Source organism: Zonotrichia albicollis, chromosome 23 (genome assembly GCF_047830755.1).
Source record: "Zonotrichia albicollis isolate bZonAlb1 chromosome 23, bZonAlb1.hap1, whole genome shotgun sequence".
Taxonomy (NCBI): domain Eukaryota; kingdom Metazoa; phylum Chordata; class Aves; order Passeriformes; family Passerellidae; genus Zonotrichia; species Zonotrichia albicollis.
The window spans coordinates 1,802,676-1,821,686 of record NC_133841.1 but is presented as its reverse complement, the minus strand read 5'-3'; the positions used below and the strand labels follow the sequence as shown (position 1 = coordinate 1,821,686).

General features: G+C 44.8%; 1 protein-coding gene across 11 annotated transcripts in view; it reads left to right on the top strand.

The window, feature by feature from the left end:
• The window catches only part of TANC2 (tetratricopeptide repeat, ankyrin repeat and coiled-coil containing 2), a 151,229-nt gene that overhangs the window by 71,557 nt on the left and 60,661 nt on the right, over window positions 1-19,011 (top strand). For all 11 annotated transcript variants that reach the window (XM_074557737.1, XM_074557742.1, XM_074557740.1 and 8 more), the window contains 2 exons: window positions 8,204-8,352; window positions 12,913-13,099. In XM_074557737.1, the coding sequence (XP_074413838.1) occupies window positions 8,204-8,352; window positions 12,913-13,099 (336 nt within the window). The remainder of the gene's footprint in view (window positions 1-8,203; window positions 8,353-12,912; window positions 13,100-19,011) is intronic.

The window sequence follows — 19,011 nt, the reverse complement described above, 5'->3', positions numbered from 1 at the left end:
TCAATCTACCTGGAGGAGAAAAAAAGGGAAAAAAGAGGGGAAAAGGCTGTAAGTGATCCAAAATCTGCTTTTTGTGATGAACCGCCCAACTTTAAAGTGTTGTGGCTGCTTTCACAGATGTAACCTAGATGGCTCCTGAGGTGTGTTTTGCTTTGGATCCTTCAGTAGCAGCAGCCCAGCACCTCTGGCTGCCCATCCGGACAGATCCCAGGGAATTTAAGGAGTTATTTTGCCTCAGCAAGCTGCAGTGCTTGCTTTCAACTGCTCTGTTGGGAAACAGTCACATTTTTGTGCTAATACTTTGGCTTTTTGAATATTTATAGCTTTCTGCCAGCGAATAAATATGTACATAAGCAAACCAGCCCTGATGGTTTTGAAACTGTCGGTGTTGGGCCTGTGAGGATCAATGTAAAACCTTTTTTTCCTATATCTGAGCAGGTGGGGGGCAGATTTCTCACTGATGGAGTGACTCTGGCTGGGGAGTGTCCTCTTCTAGCATATTATTTTTTGACAACAGGGGCACTGATGTTCTTGAATCCCAGCATGGTTTGGGTTGGGTGGCCCCTTAAAGATATCCAGTCTCACCCTCTGACATGGGCAGGGACACCTTCTAGGACAGGTTGCTCCAAGCTCCATTCAGCCTGTTTTTGTCATAAAATTGTAGCTGGAGGAGAGGGGAAAGAAAGATGAAATGGTCAGTATTTCTACTTCTTTTTTTCCTACAGTGTTTTGAGGTGCTGTTAATTTTGTTTCACCTCTTTATGGAGGCAACCCCCTCAGTATCCATTTTACCATTATTGTTAGCTGTAACGACAGAAGAAGGGACGATTACATTTTTAGGAGGCTGCTCTGTTCTTTTATAAGCCTGGCTCCCATGTCCCGGTGCCTGCGGATGAAAGTCCTTGAATTTCAGCGATGCTATGGAGAGCTGCCCATAAGTGAAAATATGCAGTGCTCTGAAAGCCACACCGTGACTTGTGCTCCCTTGCCAGTTGCTGTGACTTCCTCACCCTCCCCAGGGTTGCAGAACAAGAACTTCTTTATTCTTATCTAGCGTGACTGCTGTTCCCCTGGTGAAATTGGCTTCGGTCGTCAGCATTCCCCCTGTCCCATCTGCTCTGTTCTCCAGGGCAGCACAGCTGCCCTTGGACCCCGAAGAAAGGAGATCAACTTGTGCATAACCTCCTGTACCACGGTAGATTTTCCACCTCATTAAACAGAATTTTTTGACGTTTTATGTCACTAATTATTTAACTCCAAATCGCTTGAAAATAATTACCTTGAGTCCAAACACGACCATTTTTGGCCAGCTGCCAGCTTGAAAGCGCCGCCCTGGTTGTACCAAGCTGGCTTCAGATTCCTCCAGTGCCCTGGAACTTACTGCAGGCTCCAAAATCCTTGTGTTTGGACTGAGACTGTAGCAGCCTTCGTCCCCGACTCCTGTGCCTGCTGGTTTTGTTTCTCAGAGTGAAATCCCCACTGGCTCCTCCATATGTTCCCATGGGGAACCCCATCCCTGTGGGGAAGCCCTGTCCCACCACATATGGGCAGCACTTGGAGCAGGTCCCTGCTGCTCTCTCCATCCTGGCTGCTGGCAGGGGTGGCATTCCTCAGCTCCCTGCACTATTCCCATCTATCCTGGGCATCTGTCTTGCCTGGCAAGAGGAGCTGAGGTGTTTTGTGCAGTTACCTGCACGTCTGTCACCTGTATCTGCCCCCTGCAGGAACTTCAGTGCTGTTTCCCCACCTACATTTTACAGATGAAATTACAGCTCCTGATCTGTGTAACTTCAGGGCATTGCGAGGACAGGGTGGGTGATTTTATTTTATTTGAGTGTGGTAAGATTTTCATAAATATATTTATGTTTTAGAAAAAGAACAAATTTTAAATTGATCTCATCCACATGGACAGTAGTCCTTCTCCAATCATTGAAGATACACAATTAGCAGCAGCCCTAGACATTGGTTCTGTTAGAATTTAGCCCCCAAATGAATCAGAGAATAACAGACTGGGTTGGACTGGAAGGGACCATTCTACCCAAGGGCAGGGACCCTTCCCCTAGACCAGCTTTAAGCCCTGTTCAGTCTGACTTATTTTAAAAGCTGGCAACAGTAAATTATTCTATTTCTGTAGCAGTTATTACATCCAAACAGAACTTTTGAAGTCTTATTCAGGTGTGTAATGGTAGGTTTTCAGGATTGTTGTCAGCGTCATAAATGCAAAGACCATAATTTAGTCAGATTTGCTTTTAATAAATTTATCCTGGGAGTATGCTAATAGATCAGATCAGGTAAGGGCAAGGTCTTTGTGCTTTCTTGTCTCTTGCTGGTGACCTCCCACTTAACAGTGGTCAAAGGTGACAGTAAGGTGTCATTTGCCTTACTTAACATTTGGTTCATTTTAATGCTTGTTGTGTTTTGACCTGGCAAAGCTGCCTTGGAAGAAGGAAAGGTGTTTGTCAAAATCCTCTTCTACAGACTCTTCTCCCCAAGAAAACGATGAAAAATACTGTTATATATCTATATATATATTTCTGAAAGTCTCATGCAAGTTTCTTTGTGCCCCTGTTGGTTGGCCAGTGTTGGCCTTACCACAAAGGGAGCATGGTTTTCAAAATTCTTGTCAGGTTTCTATCACCTGATAGAAATAAATGACGTGAAAAATCAGAGGAAGGAATGTGAGAGGTTTTGAAAGAGAGTTACTGGAATTAAATAGATTATTTGGGTGGTTGTGATGCAGCATGCTGGTGGAGGTTAGGATTTTTATTTTTTTCCCTTTCTCTCGTGAAATTTTGTCCCATTTGTTGCTAAGAGACAATAACTACGGATACTTCAGAGAACAAAAGATGTGGCTGGGAAGAGGAGGAGGAGGGAGAAGGATGCAGCTGGCTACTCTTTACCTGAGGTGTTTTCTCTTTAAAAGAGCAGAGATGTTGTGAGAATTGGGCAGTGGGCGCTGGGCTCGGCTCTTGGCATGGAGGAGGGATGGCGCAGACAACTTTTGTGAAAAATCCTTTCCTTAGGATTTTTCCTCCTGAAAAGCTGAGAGCCTCAAGAACAAAATGTAAACAATGATTATCTGCTGCTGTGGAATGCAACAGGTGCATCTGTGATTGGTCTCATGTTGGTTGTTTCTAATTAATAGCCAATCGCAGTCAGCTGGCTCAGACTCTCTGTCTGAGACAGAAGCTTTTGTTATCATTCCTTTCTATTCTTAGCTAGCCTCCTGATGAAACCTTTTCTTCTATTCTTTTAGTCTAGTTTTAATGTAATATATATCATAAAATAATAAATCAAGCCTTCTGAAACATGGAGTCAGACCCTCACCTGTTCCCTCATCCAGGAGCCCCTGTGAGCGCGGTCACAGAGGGGCAGCCGAGCCGGCCTGCGCTCGCTGCCGGGAGGATTCACTGCTTTTATCCTCCCAGTTCTTCTCCTCCCATGGGTGGGCTTTTGCTTGTCAGAGCAGCTGCTGAACCGGGATGTGACTGGAAAGGACCTTCACCATCTCTTGGGATGCCTTGGAGGAAAACCCGCGTCCCCTTTGTGAAGGGCGCATCTCCCCGCCTGAGGTGGATGCTGCGGAGGAACCCGGCTGCTGCTCCCTCAGGCTTTTTCACTGCGCTCAAACCCAGCCCCCTGTGTCCATCCAACACCTGCTAAGGCTGTGGAGTTGTCTGTTTTTATTTTGGTTTTATTTTGTTTATTTTATTTTGTTTGCCACCCGTGGGGATGTGCCTGCCGCTGCCTGTCCGCCATTGCCATTGCTTTCCCTCAGAGGGGAACTTCCTGCTTCCGTCCTGGTGTCCTTGATTTGTTAAAGAGCTCAGGAACATTTTTGGGGATTGAAGTGTAATCCTGCTTCCAGGAGATATTCCAGATGCCCAGGCTTGTATTTATGATAATTGGCCAGATAGATAGATAGATGGATGGATGTTCATTAATGAGTGCCCTGTAATTTCCCCCATTCTTTTTTCTTTGCTCCACAAGGGCCCCCCTGAGCCTCCTTTTCTCCAGGCTGAGCCCTTTCCATCTCCCTCAGCTGCTCCTGGGGCTCCAGACCCTTCCCAGCTCTGTTCCCTTCCCTGCTCCAGCCCCTCAGTGTCTTCCCCAAAACTGACCCCAGGATTGGAGGTGCAGCAGCACAAAAATTGACATTTTTAGAGATGCATATAGGGCCGCCTTCATCCCTTAGTAGTTAAATTTTTTAAAAATCTCCTCTTGATGTAAACAAGACTAATGAAAAAATCTTCCATTAATTCTGAGATTAGGGGGATATGCAGAAAGGGTCAAGGATATTTTCCAAATACAGCTCAAGTGTATCCAGAATAATTTAAAGCAGATGTACATAATAATGGGACAGATTCAGGTCACATGGAGGTAGGGAAGTTGTTAGATAAAACTCTGCAGTTATGTAATTGAAGATCAGGGTCCTAAAATGGTATCATTTATTTCTGCCCTTTCATAAGTGCTTGCTTTTACATATAGCTATTTTTTTTTCATTGCTAATTCAAGAATTTTTGATTTCCTAAATGTAAATCAGTCTCATAGGCAAATTTGGGGATGGGTGCCTCTAAGGGAACTGTTGCCCAGTTCTTGTTGGCCACTCACTGAAATAGATTTCAGCTGGTTTGAAAGTAAAAGTATGGCAATTAAACTAAAAATATTCTATGGACTGCAGATGCATTGTTAATGTGTCCCAGGGGCACTACCCTCCACCATTTATCTAGAATTAGATGAGGGTGGCTATCAAACCAGTCACAGCATTACCAAATAAATCATGAAGAAATTTCATTTGCTTGTAAGCAATTGCAGCTGAAATATGTGGCAGCTTTCATATAGGGATTGAAAGGAGGTAACAGAAACACTATTTGAAAGTGGCAATGTACAAAAAACATTGGGCATTTTGAATGTTATGGTTTCTTGAGAAAAGCAAACCTAGTGACTCTGCCATAAAATGATATATTTGGTTTTCAAGGAGTACTCTGAACACTTATGAGCACTTATGAACTCAATCCTGCTGCATGTGATGCCTACAGAGGTGTTAAGAGTTGACCCCTGCAGAAATCCAAAGGGTATTTCTAGATAATCTGAGAGAGCTTCCAAGCTCTGTAAAATTGCTCCTAAACGGCCTAAATCAGGTAAATTCCAGGGTGAATTGCAGAGATCTGCTGACGTATTTAAAGTGGGTTGAATTTTTTGAAGGGAGGATCAGAGGTATTAAATTGCTTGACAAGCTCAGGTTGTATTTCTGATTTGCATTTTTGCAGTTCAGTCAAAGAAAAAGTCATTAACTAAAAAAGAGGCAGAAGTAGATGGAAAGTATGGGGGTGTTCACTGCTGGGATCTGCTAAAATTGTTCAGAATAAAGAGAAAAAGGTATCGGTGTGAGCCTCGGGTATCTCCACTTGTTGCAGCAGACCTCTCGTTAGGGGTAGAAATGAGCCAAGACACAAACTCTCATTTGAGTTTAAGTTAAAGTACAATGTGGTTGCAGCACCAACTGGATAAAACACAGGAGAAGGGTGGAAAAACCAGTTATGCCCTTTCACTGAACTTAGGAAGAGAATATTAGGTCTTAATGTCAGCCCTGAAAGGCAACATACAGATTTTTTCCATAATTCCCATCCACTTCAGAGCTGTTCTGTCTGTTCTTTGACATTCAGTTAAACGATTACACTGATTTTTTAAGACTTCAGGAGGGGATAATCCAGTACAATGGTGCTTTGCTTAAATTCAAAGTTATCTGTACTTTGAAAGCCAGGTTGTAATAAAATAATTGATAGTTTTGTATGTGAAATCTGGAGGTCTCACAGCTCCACTGCTGTGGTTCAGCTGGTGACACCTTGTACCATGAGCCAGCATCTCGCAGGGAAGGAGCATGGAGAGACAAGACAAGGCAGAAGAACTTCAGGGGAAGGAGATCAGAGTAAGATCAGATATGAGGAAGAAATGAGGACACGTTGGATGGAGCTTGGAGCAGCCTGGGATGGGAATGAATGGGCTTTAAGGTCCTTCCCATGCCAAACCTTTCCATGATTCTGTGAATTACAACCACAAATATGTTTGGATTGAAGGAATATCGAAGATGTTGTGGTTCCAACGCCCTGCTGTTATTAAAGCACATAAATATTATTATCCTCTATATCTTCAATGTACCTGTACAATGACTTGAGGCAAGATTGTAGTTTTCTGTATTTTACAGGTGAAATCCAGATTCATGCCCCTTGGAGATGTTTAAAGGGTAGTTTAAAAGAAGGTGGGGGTTAAGGACAAGGTTAAACTCGAGCTCCAATCAGCGAATTTTGGTTGGGAGTTGTTCCCAGCACTGAGCCAAAGGAAACTGGCAGTGCCCAGTGCCCTGCAGCTGCCTCACCTGGGCACTCCTGAATCCTCCCAGGTGGGCAATACAGAGGTAGATCCAGCTGTTCCTTTCTGCCCCAGATGTGTAAGTCAGCGTAATTAGAATATTTTTGATATCATGGTTGTGAAGACAGAATATGAATGCACAATAAGCTGTGGAGCCATATCCAGGGAATGGCTTTTACCAAAAAATCTTCCTTTAAAAATGTAGTATACCTTTTAGAAAAAGAAATAACTTTTAAAATAAAAGTCTCTCTAGTTTTCATTTTACATAAATGTCTGTGTTCTGGCTTGGGCTCCTAGAGCCAGTGAATGCCCACAGATTGACTGTGGGTGGTCAGCAGTTCCTCAAATTGGGCCGTCCGTTTAAATTTGTCTCTCTTAAATCTATGGGATTCACGTCAGCGTCGGTTCAGGCATTACAATGGGGATTCAGTAACTCAGCTTACGTGGCCTTTCTGTATCATCCATTTTCATAACAGTGAAGCCACGGTGAAGGGACAGCTCCAGATGCTCAGCTCCCAGAGCTGGTGGTGCCTGGAATGCAGTCGTGGTTGCATGGGAGATGCTCCTGGGTTTTTAATTTGCACTAGTGCAGATGAGACATCCAAAAATTGCCGTAAACTTCTGTGAGCTGTGCTCTGTGAGATTAAATGTGAATTTCTGGAAGCAGCTGGCTTAAATTTCCTGAGGTTTTGTACATGTCCCAGGTTCCGTGATTTGTGGGTTTCAGTTACAGTTATCAAAAAGCAATATTTTATTTAAAGTAGCATCCTTTTACTGTTGCAGGCTGAGTGCTGGAGGAGCCCAAACCAGGACAAAGCTAGGAAATGGAGATGGGCTCTTTTCCAGATTCTGCATTATCAGATGAATAATTAACTGTAGACTAATTGCAAATCCTAATTAGTCTCCTATAACTGCACTAAGCACAGTATTGCTTCAGTGTAAAGTGGTAAGAACTTGACCTTCAGGCTTTAACCCTGCTGTTGGTGTGAGCAGGAAGGAACTTGACTTTCAGAACCCAAATTATATGTGTGATACTACAACTCAAAAACCTCCACAGGTTTTTGTTCCTCCTTTTTTGTTATAAAATTAAAAGGACACAGAAATGCCAGTATACACGCCGGGCCTTTTCCCAGTGTGCATTGCTTGCTAGAAACTCATCTGTGCTGCTTTCCCTGCAGGTGGTGGGAAAAAAAATAGAAAAAATCATTAGGAATGTTGGTTTTGGCCTGCTTTGCAGACTTGATGGGGAATTTGTGGCATGGCCCATAGGGGGAGTGCAGAAAGTGAGTTGTATTTGGAGAGACTTGATTTCAGTATGACCATGAGTGTGCTGGGGACAGCAAGTGATAGTGGAAGTTGCACTTCCACAAATGTATTTTCTGTCCTGGTCTTTCCTATTAACTACTCAGTAGCACAGGTTGGTTGCTCTGCAGCTCGTGGAGCACCTTCTAAATGTCTTCTTGTCTTCTCTGTGAGTAACTTCTGTGCGAGAAACAGAGGGAAGAGAGAAAACCAATGCTGGTCTGGAAAATCTTGTTCGCTGGTAGATATATTCTACAGGGACAAGAAACCTAGGTGTGCTTCCATGGCAGGTGCTGAAAAAATAATGAGCAGTGAGAGGAGAAGCAACAGTTAACATTGGAGAAAACTTATATCTATGGTACATGACCTAAAATTAATGACCAGCACGGAATGGTAAAACAGACTCGAATAACGTGAATAACCTGAAAACCCGGATGCTGAGGGTACACAGCAGGTATGGGTGTTGTGTCGGTAAAAACAATGAGCAAAAGAGTGAGCAATTCCTGTCTGAATCTGGTTTTCTTGTGTTTAGGTGACACTGAGCAAGAGCTGGGACCCCCTCCATCCGTAGATGAGGCAGCGAACACACTCATGACTCGCCTGGGCTTCCTCCTCGGAGAGAAAGTCACGGAGGTTCAGCCAGGGCCCCAGTACAGCATGGAGGTGCAGGATGAGAACCAGGTATGATCCCCATTGGCATGGGCTGGGATGGCTGTGGCGTTTGGGAGAGGCTGGTTATTGCCTAATTCCATGGCAACCAGGTGTGACAGTGAAATAATGGTGCTGAGGTAAAGGTTGTGTCTCCTCGCCTCACGGTGAGTCATCCTCGCAGAACAGCAGGCCGTGGTTCAGGGATCAGCCATGTGAGACAGCTTCTGTTGTTTTTCTGTTTCTGCAAATGTAGGAGTGGGCAGTGTTTCTAATCAGATTATAGTGACCAAAATAATCTGTACTTGCCTGGCATCTTCTCGGTGATATTTCAGAAGCACTTCAGTAGTGTTACATAAAGATTCAGTCTCTGCAGAAGGGAGAGGGAAATAGTAATAGCCTGATTTTACAGATAGTCATGGTTCTTGTTCATATTTGCCCAACAAGGTGATTTCATGCTTGAAAACAGATAAAGAAGGCAAATCATAAAATCTTTATTGTGACAGAGCTTGTTATACCCCTGGCTGGCTGGAAAGCTTTGGGCTGTGATACAGGTTTTGTAGAAACTGCCTGAGCCTGAGTTTCTCCCTCCTTTTCCTCAGGTACCAACAATTAGCAGTTTTGCTGAGAGTGAAAATAGGAGGCCTTTCCTCCCCCACCCCTTCTTGCATTTAAATTGACAGATGGCTAATCCAGTATGTAACAGAAGAGCACAAAACTCATCAACCACTTCCAATTCTCTGTTCTTTTAATTGCCGTTGGGTGACTCTGCATGAGTCACTCAGATGTTTAACATAAATGTAATCCAGAGAAGCTGAATTCCTTAAAAAGAGAGTCAGTGAGAAGTGGCCTGTCGTCAGCACAGCGCAGATGCAAACCTGTTGGAGCAAGGCCAGAGGAGGCCATGGAGTTGGTCCAAGTGCTGGAGCCAGGCTGGGAGGGCTGGGAATGCTCAGACTGGAGAACAGAAGGCTCCAGGGAGACTTTGGAGCCCCCTCCAGTGCCTAAAGAGGCTTCAGGAGAGCTGGACAACGGCCTGGAGGGACATGAATGGCTCCAGAGGGCAGGGTTAGATGGGATATTGGGAAGGAATTCCTCTGCATGAGGGCGGGCAGGCCCTGGCACTGGGTGCCCAGAGAAGCTGTGGCTGCCCCTGGATCCCTGGCAGTGCCCCAGGGCCAGGTTGGCTTGACTGACTGACACAAGATATTTTTGATCTCCTGCATGAGCTAGCTTGATTGAGAGCCAAGAAATGGGATTTCGTAAAGTTTTTGCCTTTAACACATATGTTACACTTTTAAGACTTCCCATTCAATTTCTTAAAGCAAGATGTGGATTTAAAATGGACTGTTCTATGCATTGGGCTAGAAAATGTCCTTTTAACAGGCGCCTATTTCAACTGAATACTTCAAAGCCAAGCAGAGCTTTCTACTATAAATGGTTTCTTTTGTTGTTACCTTTTGACAGAAATTAAAATCCAATCTTTTTTTTCTAAAGCCAAAGATGTCTTTGGAGAATAAATAAAAGAAAAAATCTAAAGAGAAATAGCAGACTTGTCCTCTAAACTAGATTGGTATCTTGGGCTGCGTGCTAATTTTTGCATGAAAAAGTTTTTCCAGGGCCTTTGAATGCTGTTCATGTTCAGGAGAAGATAAAGAGAGGCTGGTTCCTCAATTACCAAGTTAATTTTCCCCTTCCTTTGTAAGTGTCTCCTGATGTCAGCCCTTGCCTTGAATCCTGGAATACCCAAGGTTGGAGTTGCCCTGGTGAGGTCAGCCAGAAGCAGGGCTGGATTCAGGGAGGGACTGTGGCTCTCAGGGCTCATCCAAGCAGGGTTTGAAAACCTCCACTGATGGAGATCAGCGGGCTCTCCTGACAGCCCCTTTTGGGGCTCACTGACTTGTAGTAAACCCCTCAGGTTTAGCCAGGGCCCCTTGGAGAACAGAATGCTGACACAGCGGCAGAGAAGTTTCCTGTCTCCAGGGACATCCGCCTTGTACCTTATCCCTATAGCCATGTAAGGCAATATTGTGTTAAACCCTACCATTGGTCACTTATGGTCACTCTAACACCTTTGCCATTGGTCAGGATTGGATCCAGGCCAAGGGTATAACAGTAGCATACTGTACCCCTACTAACTGGGAAGAAGAAGAGCTGAGACCCTTCACGGACCCTGCAATAAAGCCATACTGGTGGAACAGCCAGCGTCTTCTGCTTCTCCTCTCTCTACCCTCTGCTGGAGCCTTAGGCCAAGGGAAAAGCTACCTAGCAAGCAAAGCTGAAATCACAAGAGCTGCCTGATCACTAAGAGCTGAACTTTCCCTGCTTGCTAGGGGCTGACCCGCGGCCTTGGTCTGAGAGCGAGCTGGCTTCTGGCACCCAGTGCCCTTGGGGACTGAGCTCTGGAGCTGGAACAGCTTGCATAGGATAAGACCAAGCAAGGCTCATTTACTGACTTTAGGTGTGAAGAATCTTCTGTCTGGTAGAAAATGTCCTGGATGGAAGCTGCGATTGCTGCTCCTTGGCCTTTCCCTTCCCAGTGCTGAGAGCAGCGTGGTTGTGTCTTCTCTCCAGGCCCTGCAGGTGGTGGAAGGGTGCAGCTGTCTGTCCTTGGATCCCGCGTCCCTTTGTCCTTTCTGAACCTTCTCCATCAGCCCCTGCACCTCAGCCCCAGCCATCTCACACTTTTGGGGCTTTCCTCTGGCTCTGCCATCTCCCACTGGCTGTCTCAGCAAACAAACCCTGTCTAAGCTGAATTGCACCAAATTTGGTAAAACCTCTCCAAATCTCCATCCCACACTGAATTTCTTCCACTACCTTACTTCCAATCATGTTGAAAATCACGCAGTGAGATTTTATTTTATGGGATTTGCATTAATTAAATTAATTCTTCTGTTAGCCACTGATTGATTAAAATCTGATTGAGACTTTCACCGGTAGTTTGCGCTTGAATCTAAAAATCAGAACAATTTGTTGGGTTTTAATGTGTTAATTTACATGAGCTCAGCAAAGAAAACGTTCTTTGTACCAAAAGCTGCTGCTTGTTATTCCAGCCATGCTTTGCCTTCTCAGGCGAGACAATAATTATTTGCCATCTCACCAGAGCTTAAGCTGAAAGGAAGATAAGGAATGGGAGTATTTGTACTAAAACTGCCCAGTCTGTACATCTCTGCAATGCCTTTTCCCCCAGTTGCCTTATTTTGAATATATCCAAGGATATATTCTTTCTGTGCTCTTAATCGTGATTTCCTTAATGGGAGATCCCAAGTGCTGAGGATTAAATCCTTTTTCTCCTACTTTTTGGGAAATTCTTTCTAACTGTGTCGTCTGCCAGAGCAGCACAAAGGACACTGAGGTGCTGGCAGAACAGAGTAATTTTTCAAAGTTCAGTGAAAATGTGACAGATGAAACAGCAGCAATAATAATACAGAATGTTCTGTCAATGGAAATTTATATTTAAAACTCACACAGAGGAACATTTTTCTATATCAATACAAAAATAAAACATGTCAATCAATGCCAAGTGATATACTGTGTTATTTCATAATTTCCAGTGGCAAGGAGCTTGTTCTTCAGGAGCTGCATTGATAACACAGCAAATAAAGGAACTTTTATCACTTCTGGCATTTCATGAAACAATAGTTTTATAAGCTGCAGGGAAGATAAGTGTACCATCCTTGCACTGAATTTTAATTTACTTTAAAGTGCAATGATTCCTATGTTTTAAAGTTAGTGGATGTTACTTTGTACTGAGATAAGTTTCAGTGGGGATTTGTTTAAAATGACAGTTAAAGACATAGAAAACCTCCACCATAAAGAATTTATCATAATAATATTTATAATATTTAAAGTTTCAAATATGGAATAAGGAGGAGGAAAAAAAATTAGAGGTCAAGCCTGCTATGCAGTTTGCAGGTATGATGCTTTCTGTGCCATATTTTCCATATTATTGAGGGTTTGTTTAAATTTTATCTGGTGGGGAAAGCACGCCTGGGCAGGGAAGGGCCATCTGGTATCTAGATGAAGGATCTCTGTTGTTTTCATGGAATGGAGGAAGCATTTACGGAGCAAAATAAAAACTGCAGCCCCACAAGGGTTCTGAGCAGATGGAAGTGGCCCAGAGGTCTTTGTGGGATTTCCTGGATATGGTGACTGTAACTGTAAGTAAAGGTGAGATCACACTGTGTTTCCCTCTCCAGAGCTCTCCACTTCAACAGAAGCACCAAATTTACCTTTCTGTCATGGTTTTTGCTTGTTTGTGCTTTTTTCTTTTAAGCTTTCAGTTCAGTGCTAACAAAACAACCAAAACTCCTGATGGAGTAGGGAATCAGGCTTTTGATAAATACTGCTATTTATGTTTCCCGTGGCTCCTATTGAGCACGGAGGCTGGGATCTCTGAAGCGTGAAGGAGAAAACGAGCCCAGTGTCTGCCACAGGTGGGGGGCGGCCTAGCGGATGTTTTCATTCCAAACTCTACGGCACTTTTTAACCTGACCAGACAGAGCAAATCCTCCAGTGTGATCTGCAGAAAGCCTTTCCCCCTGGCAGTGCCTGTGGTGAGTGATGTGCTCCTGCTCTCCCCCGTTTTTGCAGAGCTCGGCGGTGACGCAGCGCATCAGCCCCTGCTCCACCCTGACGAGCAGCACGGCCTCGCCGCCCGCCAGCAGCCCCTGCTCCACGCTGCCACCCGTCAGCGCCACCGTCACAGCCAAGGACTGCACCTACGGCGCTGTCACCAGCCCCACGTCCACGCTGGAGAGCAGGGACAGCGGCATCATCGGTGAGTGTCGGACCACGCTCTTCCTCCTCGCTGCTGCTGGCTGGTCTAACAAGGCTTGGTGTGTAGTCAGAGAATGCCAGGATGGTTTGGGTTGGAAGGAATCATAAAAACCACCCAGTTCCACCCCCTGCCATGGGCAGGGACACCTTGCACTGTCCCAGGTGAAGCCCTGCCCAGCCTGGCCTTGGGCACTGCCGGGGATGCAGGGGCAGCCCCAGCTGCTCTGGGCACCTGTGCCAGGCCTGCCCACCCTCACAGGGAACAGTTCCTAATTCCCAGTCTCCCATCCAACCCCGCCCTCTGGCAGTGGGAAGCCATTCCCCCTTGTCCTCTCTCTCCAGGCCCTTGTCCCAAGTCCCTTTCCATCTCTCTTGGACCCCTTTAGACACAGAAGGGGCTCTAAGGTCTCCCTGGAGCCTTCTCTTCTCCACCCCTGCTCTCCCAGCCCGGCTCCAGAGCAGAGGGATTCCAGGCAGGTCATCAACTCAGTGATGCTCTGGACTCACCCTGTTTCATGTCCCTTGGGGACCCCAGAGCTGGATGCAGTGCTCTATTTATATAATATTATTTATCTGTGTTTGCTAATTAGGGGAATGGTTTTGCATTATTCAGGTTTATACTGCAGTGACCAAGGTGATCTCTACCCCTCCATCTTCCATTTCTCATGGGCAGAACTGCACAGTAGTTGGTGAAAATTGGGATGTATGAGGTTGATAACTTTGGATCAATTAATTAACTTTTGGAAATTGTTTAAATGGTGGAAGAAGAAGACTTGGGCAGGAGCTGAACTAAATTATTACAAATTTCAGTGAATTTCTGTAAGTGCTGAAGCAGAATTTTCATTTCAGTGATCTGTGGGTTGCAGGTGTAAAGGATCTGGAGAAAATATACACAGATTAATTTTGTTCAGTAACAGTACAGGCACAATGGGAAAACATTAATGTTTATATGATATCAAACAGGATGATTGTCACTTGGGTGTCTTTGCCACATGTTCTAGGTTGAGTATTTCCCCAGCTTAAGAAGATTTTATTTTGCTAACAATTTATGTAGGGTTAAAAAAGAAAAGAAAGAAAGGCAGTTTGGTAATTTAGGGAGGTTAGTTGCACTAGTGGTTAACATTTTGCTTGGCTGATCAGGGAATATGGGCTTGGTTCAGCTCCTGGATGCCACAGCAACCCTTGCAGCACTTCTGCCTGCGTGATCTTAAAATGCAAATGGGTGAGCTATTCTGAGCTGTGTGCCGAAGTAGGTTAATGAATCCTGGCAAAGTCACTGCAGGATCCCACCCCCTCACTTCCCTGCTCACATATCCCACCATCAGAGCTGCACCTTCTCCCACATCCAGCCCCAACGCCGGGCTGGGCTGGAGGGTCACACCGAGTACAAGTGGGTGTTTGATCCCTGCTGGCTCCTGCCTCTGCCCAAGCTGTCACTTGGCTCTAAAAGCTGACAAAAGGTTGAAAGGATTAAAAAAAAAAAAATAAAAAAAATTACAAGGTCCAGGTCTTCAAATTCAGATATTTGTAAAAGAAAAGCCATGGGGAATGGGGGAGAAGGTAAGACAAGAGCAGAGGTGGGAGCAAGTCAGCCCTTTCTCCTGGATGCCATGGAATTCTTTCCATATAAAAGAGAATGGCTGGTGAAAATCCTGACCTGACTGTAACCTCTGAATAGCTTCCAGGATTTTTTGGCTCTCACTATGTAAAAGCAGCCAACTGTTAATGTTCAGAAATCTGCTACTGAAAAGAAAACTGGTCAAAGAATCATGTGCTGCTCTGAGGGAACTTTGCACCTCACGGCCTCTCCAGTGTGAGCTTGGAAACTTTGCTGCTGGAACGCAGCAGAACGCAGGAAAATTTCCACCAGTCTTAGCAATCCTTTGAAATAAACAGCAAACTTTTCTTGCCAGCTTATCCCAGTGATGCCCAAGCAGCACTTTATATCATTAGCAGCAATCTCCTGGGGAATGGCTGTTTTCCATGTGGCATCTCCCTGTAGGAGTGTGTTCAGGTTGAAATGGGGCCGCTCCTGTTCCCTGTGGTGATCTGCCCTCTGTTCCCTGCTGAAGTGTCGGGGGATGATGCTGTGCAGGGACACAGGTATGAGGGGAAAGCAGCTTCAAAGGAAAAGCAGTGAGCAGTGGAAATCTTCTGGCCCTGCTGCTGTGGTAAAGTGCACAGGTCTGGTAGTGTATGGATGAGATGTGTTCCCTCAGATTTTGTGAATTTATTTGATGGAAAATAACACCCCATTCCCTCCTTGGATTCCCTGGCCTGTAGCTTCTTCCAGTTACTCTTTTTTTTGCTATTTTTTTCCTTTTATTCCTAAGCTTTCATCAAGATGCTGCCTTCTACAGATGTATGTGTTTCTGGGTTAAAAATAAGTTTGTTAATAAATTTGTCTAAGTGCCTGCTAAGCAAAATAGATGCTGCTATGCAGAATAGATGCTGCTGACAATGAAACAAGATGGATTTGTTTCCAACTTCATCTGCTTTGAGAAGGGAACAAAGCTCAAAAGGCACATCAAGATAAATTTAACTCAGGTTAAATATTTTTGTGATCTTACAGTTAAAGCATTTGAATTCTGACATTCTCATCAGTATTATGAAATGCTCTGTTAATAATGAATAACATTTCTGAGAATTACGGATCTCTTTTTGAATCTCTGTGGCTTCTAGTTGGGCTCACTCCCCAAAGAGAGTTGGGGAATGATCATTAAGGCTGCTACCTCTGTAGAGCTGGGACCTTTTTAACAGATTTCTTCCATGTTTACAATAGTGGAGTGTGCTTTATGATATTAATTACCTCGTTTCTGCAAGTAATAAACTGCAGTTTCTAAACAGAAGCTTTGCTGAGCTGTTCTGTCTCAGTGTTTGCTGCGAGCTGGGCCCTGGCGGTTGGGAGGGTCTCGTTCTGTTTTACCCAAACCTTGCATTTCTAGCCTGAGAAGCAGCCAGGACAGAGCCCTGATCATCCCATTTGTCATCCCATTCTTTATCCCATTCCTCATCCTGCGTGTCAGCTGGTGCAGCAGGGAGTTCAGACCTAGCACAGAATGGATTTGGGGTCAGGTGATGCTACCGTCGAGGTATTTTTCATTTCATTTCAAGACCTTTTGCGTGCTGACCATGATTTATAACACCCCCAGGCCTGACACAGAAGTGGCTTTACCTGTTTAATGTCTGTCTATTTGTGGGATTGTTTATGTGAATTAAGCCAGTGATCCTAATTTTCTTTTTCTCCTATTTGAGACCACTCTTGATAGAGAAGTTAAACATCCAGCAAGTGCTGTGGATTTGGCCTCAAGCCTTGAGCAGGACGCACCTTGGGGTTTGGGGATTGGTTTTTTTTGGTGTGGAAATGCCATAAACTCACTGCCTGGTGGTGTCCAGCATAGAATAATGTTGTAAAGGTGCACCAAGGTTGTTGGGGCACAGACAGTGTGTGAGTGCACGAGGCTGCTGCCTGCCCTTGGGAATGGTTTGGATTTCCACTTTCTGCCTGCCAAGTTTTTCTCTTTGGCAGCTGGAGTGGTCTGGGGTGATGTGGCTATATTTAGGTGTATCCTTCTGTGGCTGAGTTTATGGAGGCTTATGTAGATTAGGGTAAAAAATTTATTTCACTCCTTGCCAACTTGTACGTGTTAGCTGGGACATCTCTAATGGAATGAGGCAAGAGGTGCTGAAGTGAAATGAGGTTAATTCAGGCTGGGTTTGGAGCTCGTTGCAGTGCAGCATGTGAAAGCTCATTGCTTTGCTGCAGTTATTTCTTTAAATCAACAGACTCCCTGTTTTTACTTGAGGCACTATAAATCTTTACATATAATTAATGATACAGCTGTTGGTCATTGTCACGTGGGACCTACAGAAACTGCTTCTCCCACAGTTACAGCTGGAAGGTGAATGTAAAGGTTGATGTTTTCCAGGCATGGTCTTTGCCTCGAGGAAAATTGGATGGGATGGCAAAAATTCCCTTGTGTGTTTGACTAGAGGCACATTCAGTTGAAAGCCTCCCAGGGCATAGGCCAGCTTGTAACTAAATGAGAAATAATATTTGTGGCCTGTAAATGCACAAAACTGTCTTGAGACTTGTAGTGCTGAGGTGCTGTCTTGAGGGGGCTGCTGCTGCTTCAGTACAGCTCTGTTATTTCCCCAAAGAAATTCAAATATTTCACCCATGTCTTTTGCAAAAAGTTTTAATCAGAATTTTTGTTTCCAAGGGAAACAAGCCATGTCGGGAGAGGAAAATTTGACAAAGGAAACCCAGGAGTAAATCTTGAGTGCTCAAAGCAGGGTGGGATTGTGAAGTGACTGCAGCACTTGTGGAGTGTATTCCCTCCTGGCTTTCCATGTGCCTGCAAAGCTGCGTGAGGCTGGTGCAGGTGGTGCTGGTGCTGTGGGTGGGTTGGGGTCATGGGGACAGAGATCCAGCAAATCCCAGGAAAAAGCTGCAGGCAGGATTGCAGGCAGGCACCACGCTGCCTGCGCACTCACCCAAGGGGCTTTCCATGGGATATCATTCATGGTGTGTTCTCCAGCAGTCAGATGATCTGGATGCCTCAAATTCTGTCTGTGCTCACATTAAATAGCGTGAGACTGCACCAGTGGAGACTGGAGACACAGCCATGTATCTATAAATACACAGATCTATATGCACACACGTCTATATTTCTGTCCCTGTGGTATTTTTTGGGTGCTATAGAGAACCTCAGCTGTTTGTGCATGTCAGGTGTCTGTTGCTCTGTGTGTGACTCACACTCTGCCCCATCCTTCTCCATCCTTGCAGTGCCTTGCTTGCTCCCAGCTCGCCAGCACTCGCTGTGGTCAGCATGATCCGATGGAGCAGGGCCCAGGCTTGGCAAAGTTCTGATTTTTTTTTCACCAGAGTTGTGCTGTTTTGTCTGGATTTAGCAATTGAAGAGCCTCAAGTGTTCTTCCATAGCCTCTGGTGCCCCTGTGGCACCTCCAGCGTGTCCCACCTGTCCCTTGGAGACTGGGGTTGAAGGATCTGCCTCTCTGCAGATGGCTTAAGGCAAAAATTCCTGCTCTTTGATAGATTTGAGTTTATCAGTTGATCTCTTCCCAGTTTAGAGCACGCTGTCAGTTCAAAGGTTGCATTTTTTTTAAGCTTTTGATTAATGAGCTGTCCTTGTGTTTAAAAATCATAGAATTACAGAGTGGTTTGTGCTGGAAGGGACCTTTAAGGACCAGCGAATTCCACTTCCCTTGCACTGTCCCCAGGTATCCACATGTTTTTTGAATGTTTCCAGGGATGGTCATTCCATCACTGGCCTGGATGGCCTGTTCCTTTCAGTGAAGAAATTTTCCCTAATGTCCAACCTTCACCTTCCTTGGTGCAACTTGAGGCTGTTTCCTCTCATGCTGTCAGAATGGAATGGAATGGAAAAGAAGGGAATGGGATGGAATGGAACGGAACGGAACAGAACAGAATAGAGTAGAATAGAATAGAATATTTCAGCATGAAGTGACCTACAATGACCACCTGATCCAACTCCCTGACCCAAATCTTTGTACTTTCACTGTATTTATCTGCCAATCTGTCATTCGCAACTTTTCTCCCCTGAATATCACTCCACATCTTAGTAGTTGCAGGTAAAGTAAATTTTCTGAAATTATCTTTGTGAAATATGCTTTCTCCAGTTGTCACTGTGAAAGTGCAGTGTCTGAGCAGCTCTGGGGGTCACGCCATGGGAGATGTGCTCAGCGTGTCAGTTCATGCTGCTGACTCACAGCTAACCTGATGCTTTTGCTTTTTAACTGAAGTTAAAATTATTTTGGTTTGAAATAGCTCCTAGAAGAGATGAAATCCATAGAGCCATCACTTCAGCATGTGTAGCAGCACTTAGATCATCCAGGGCTGTTCAGCAGGTAAATTAATCCACAGGGAAC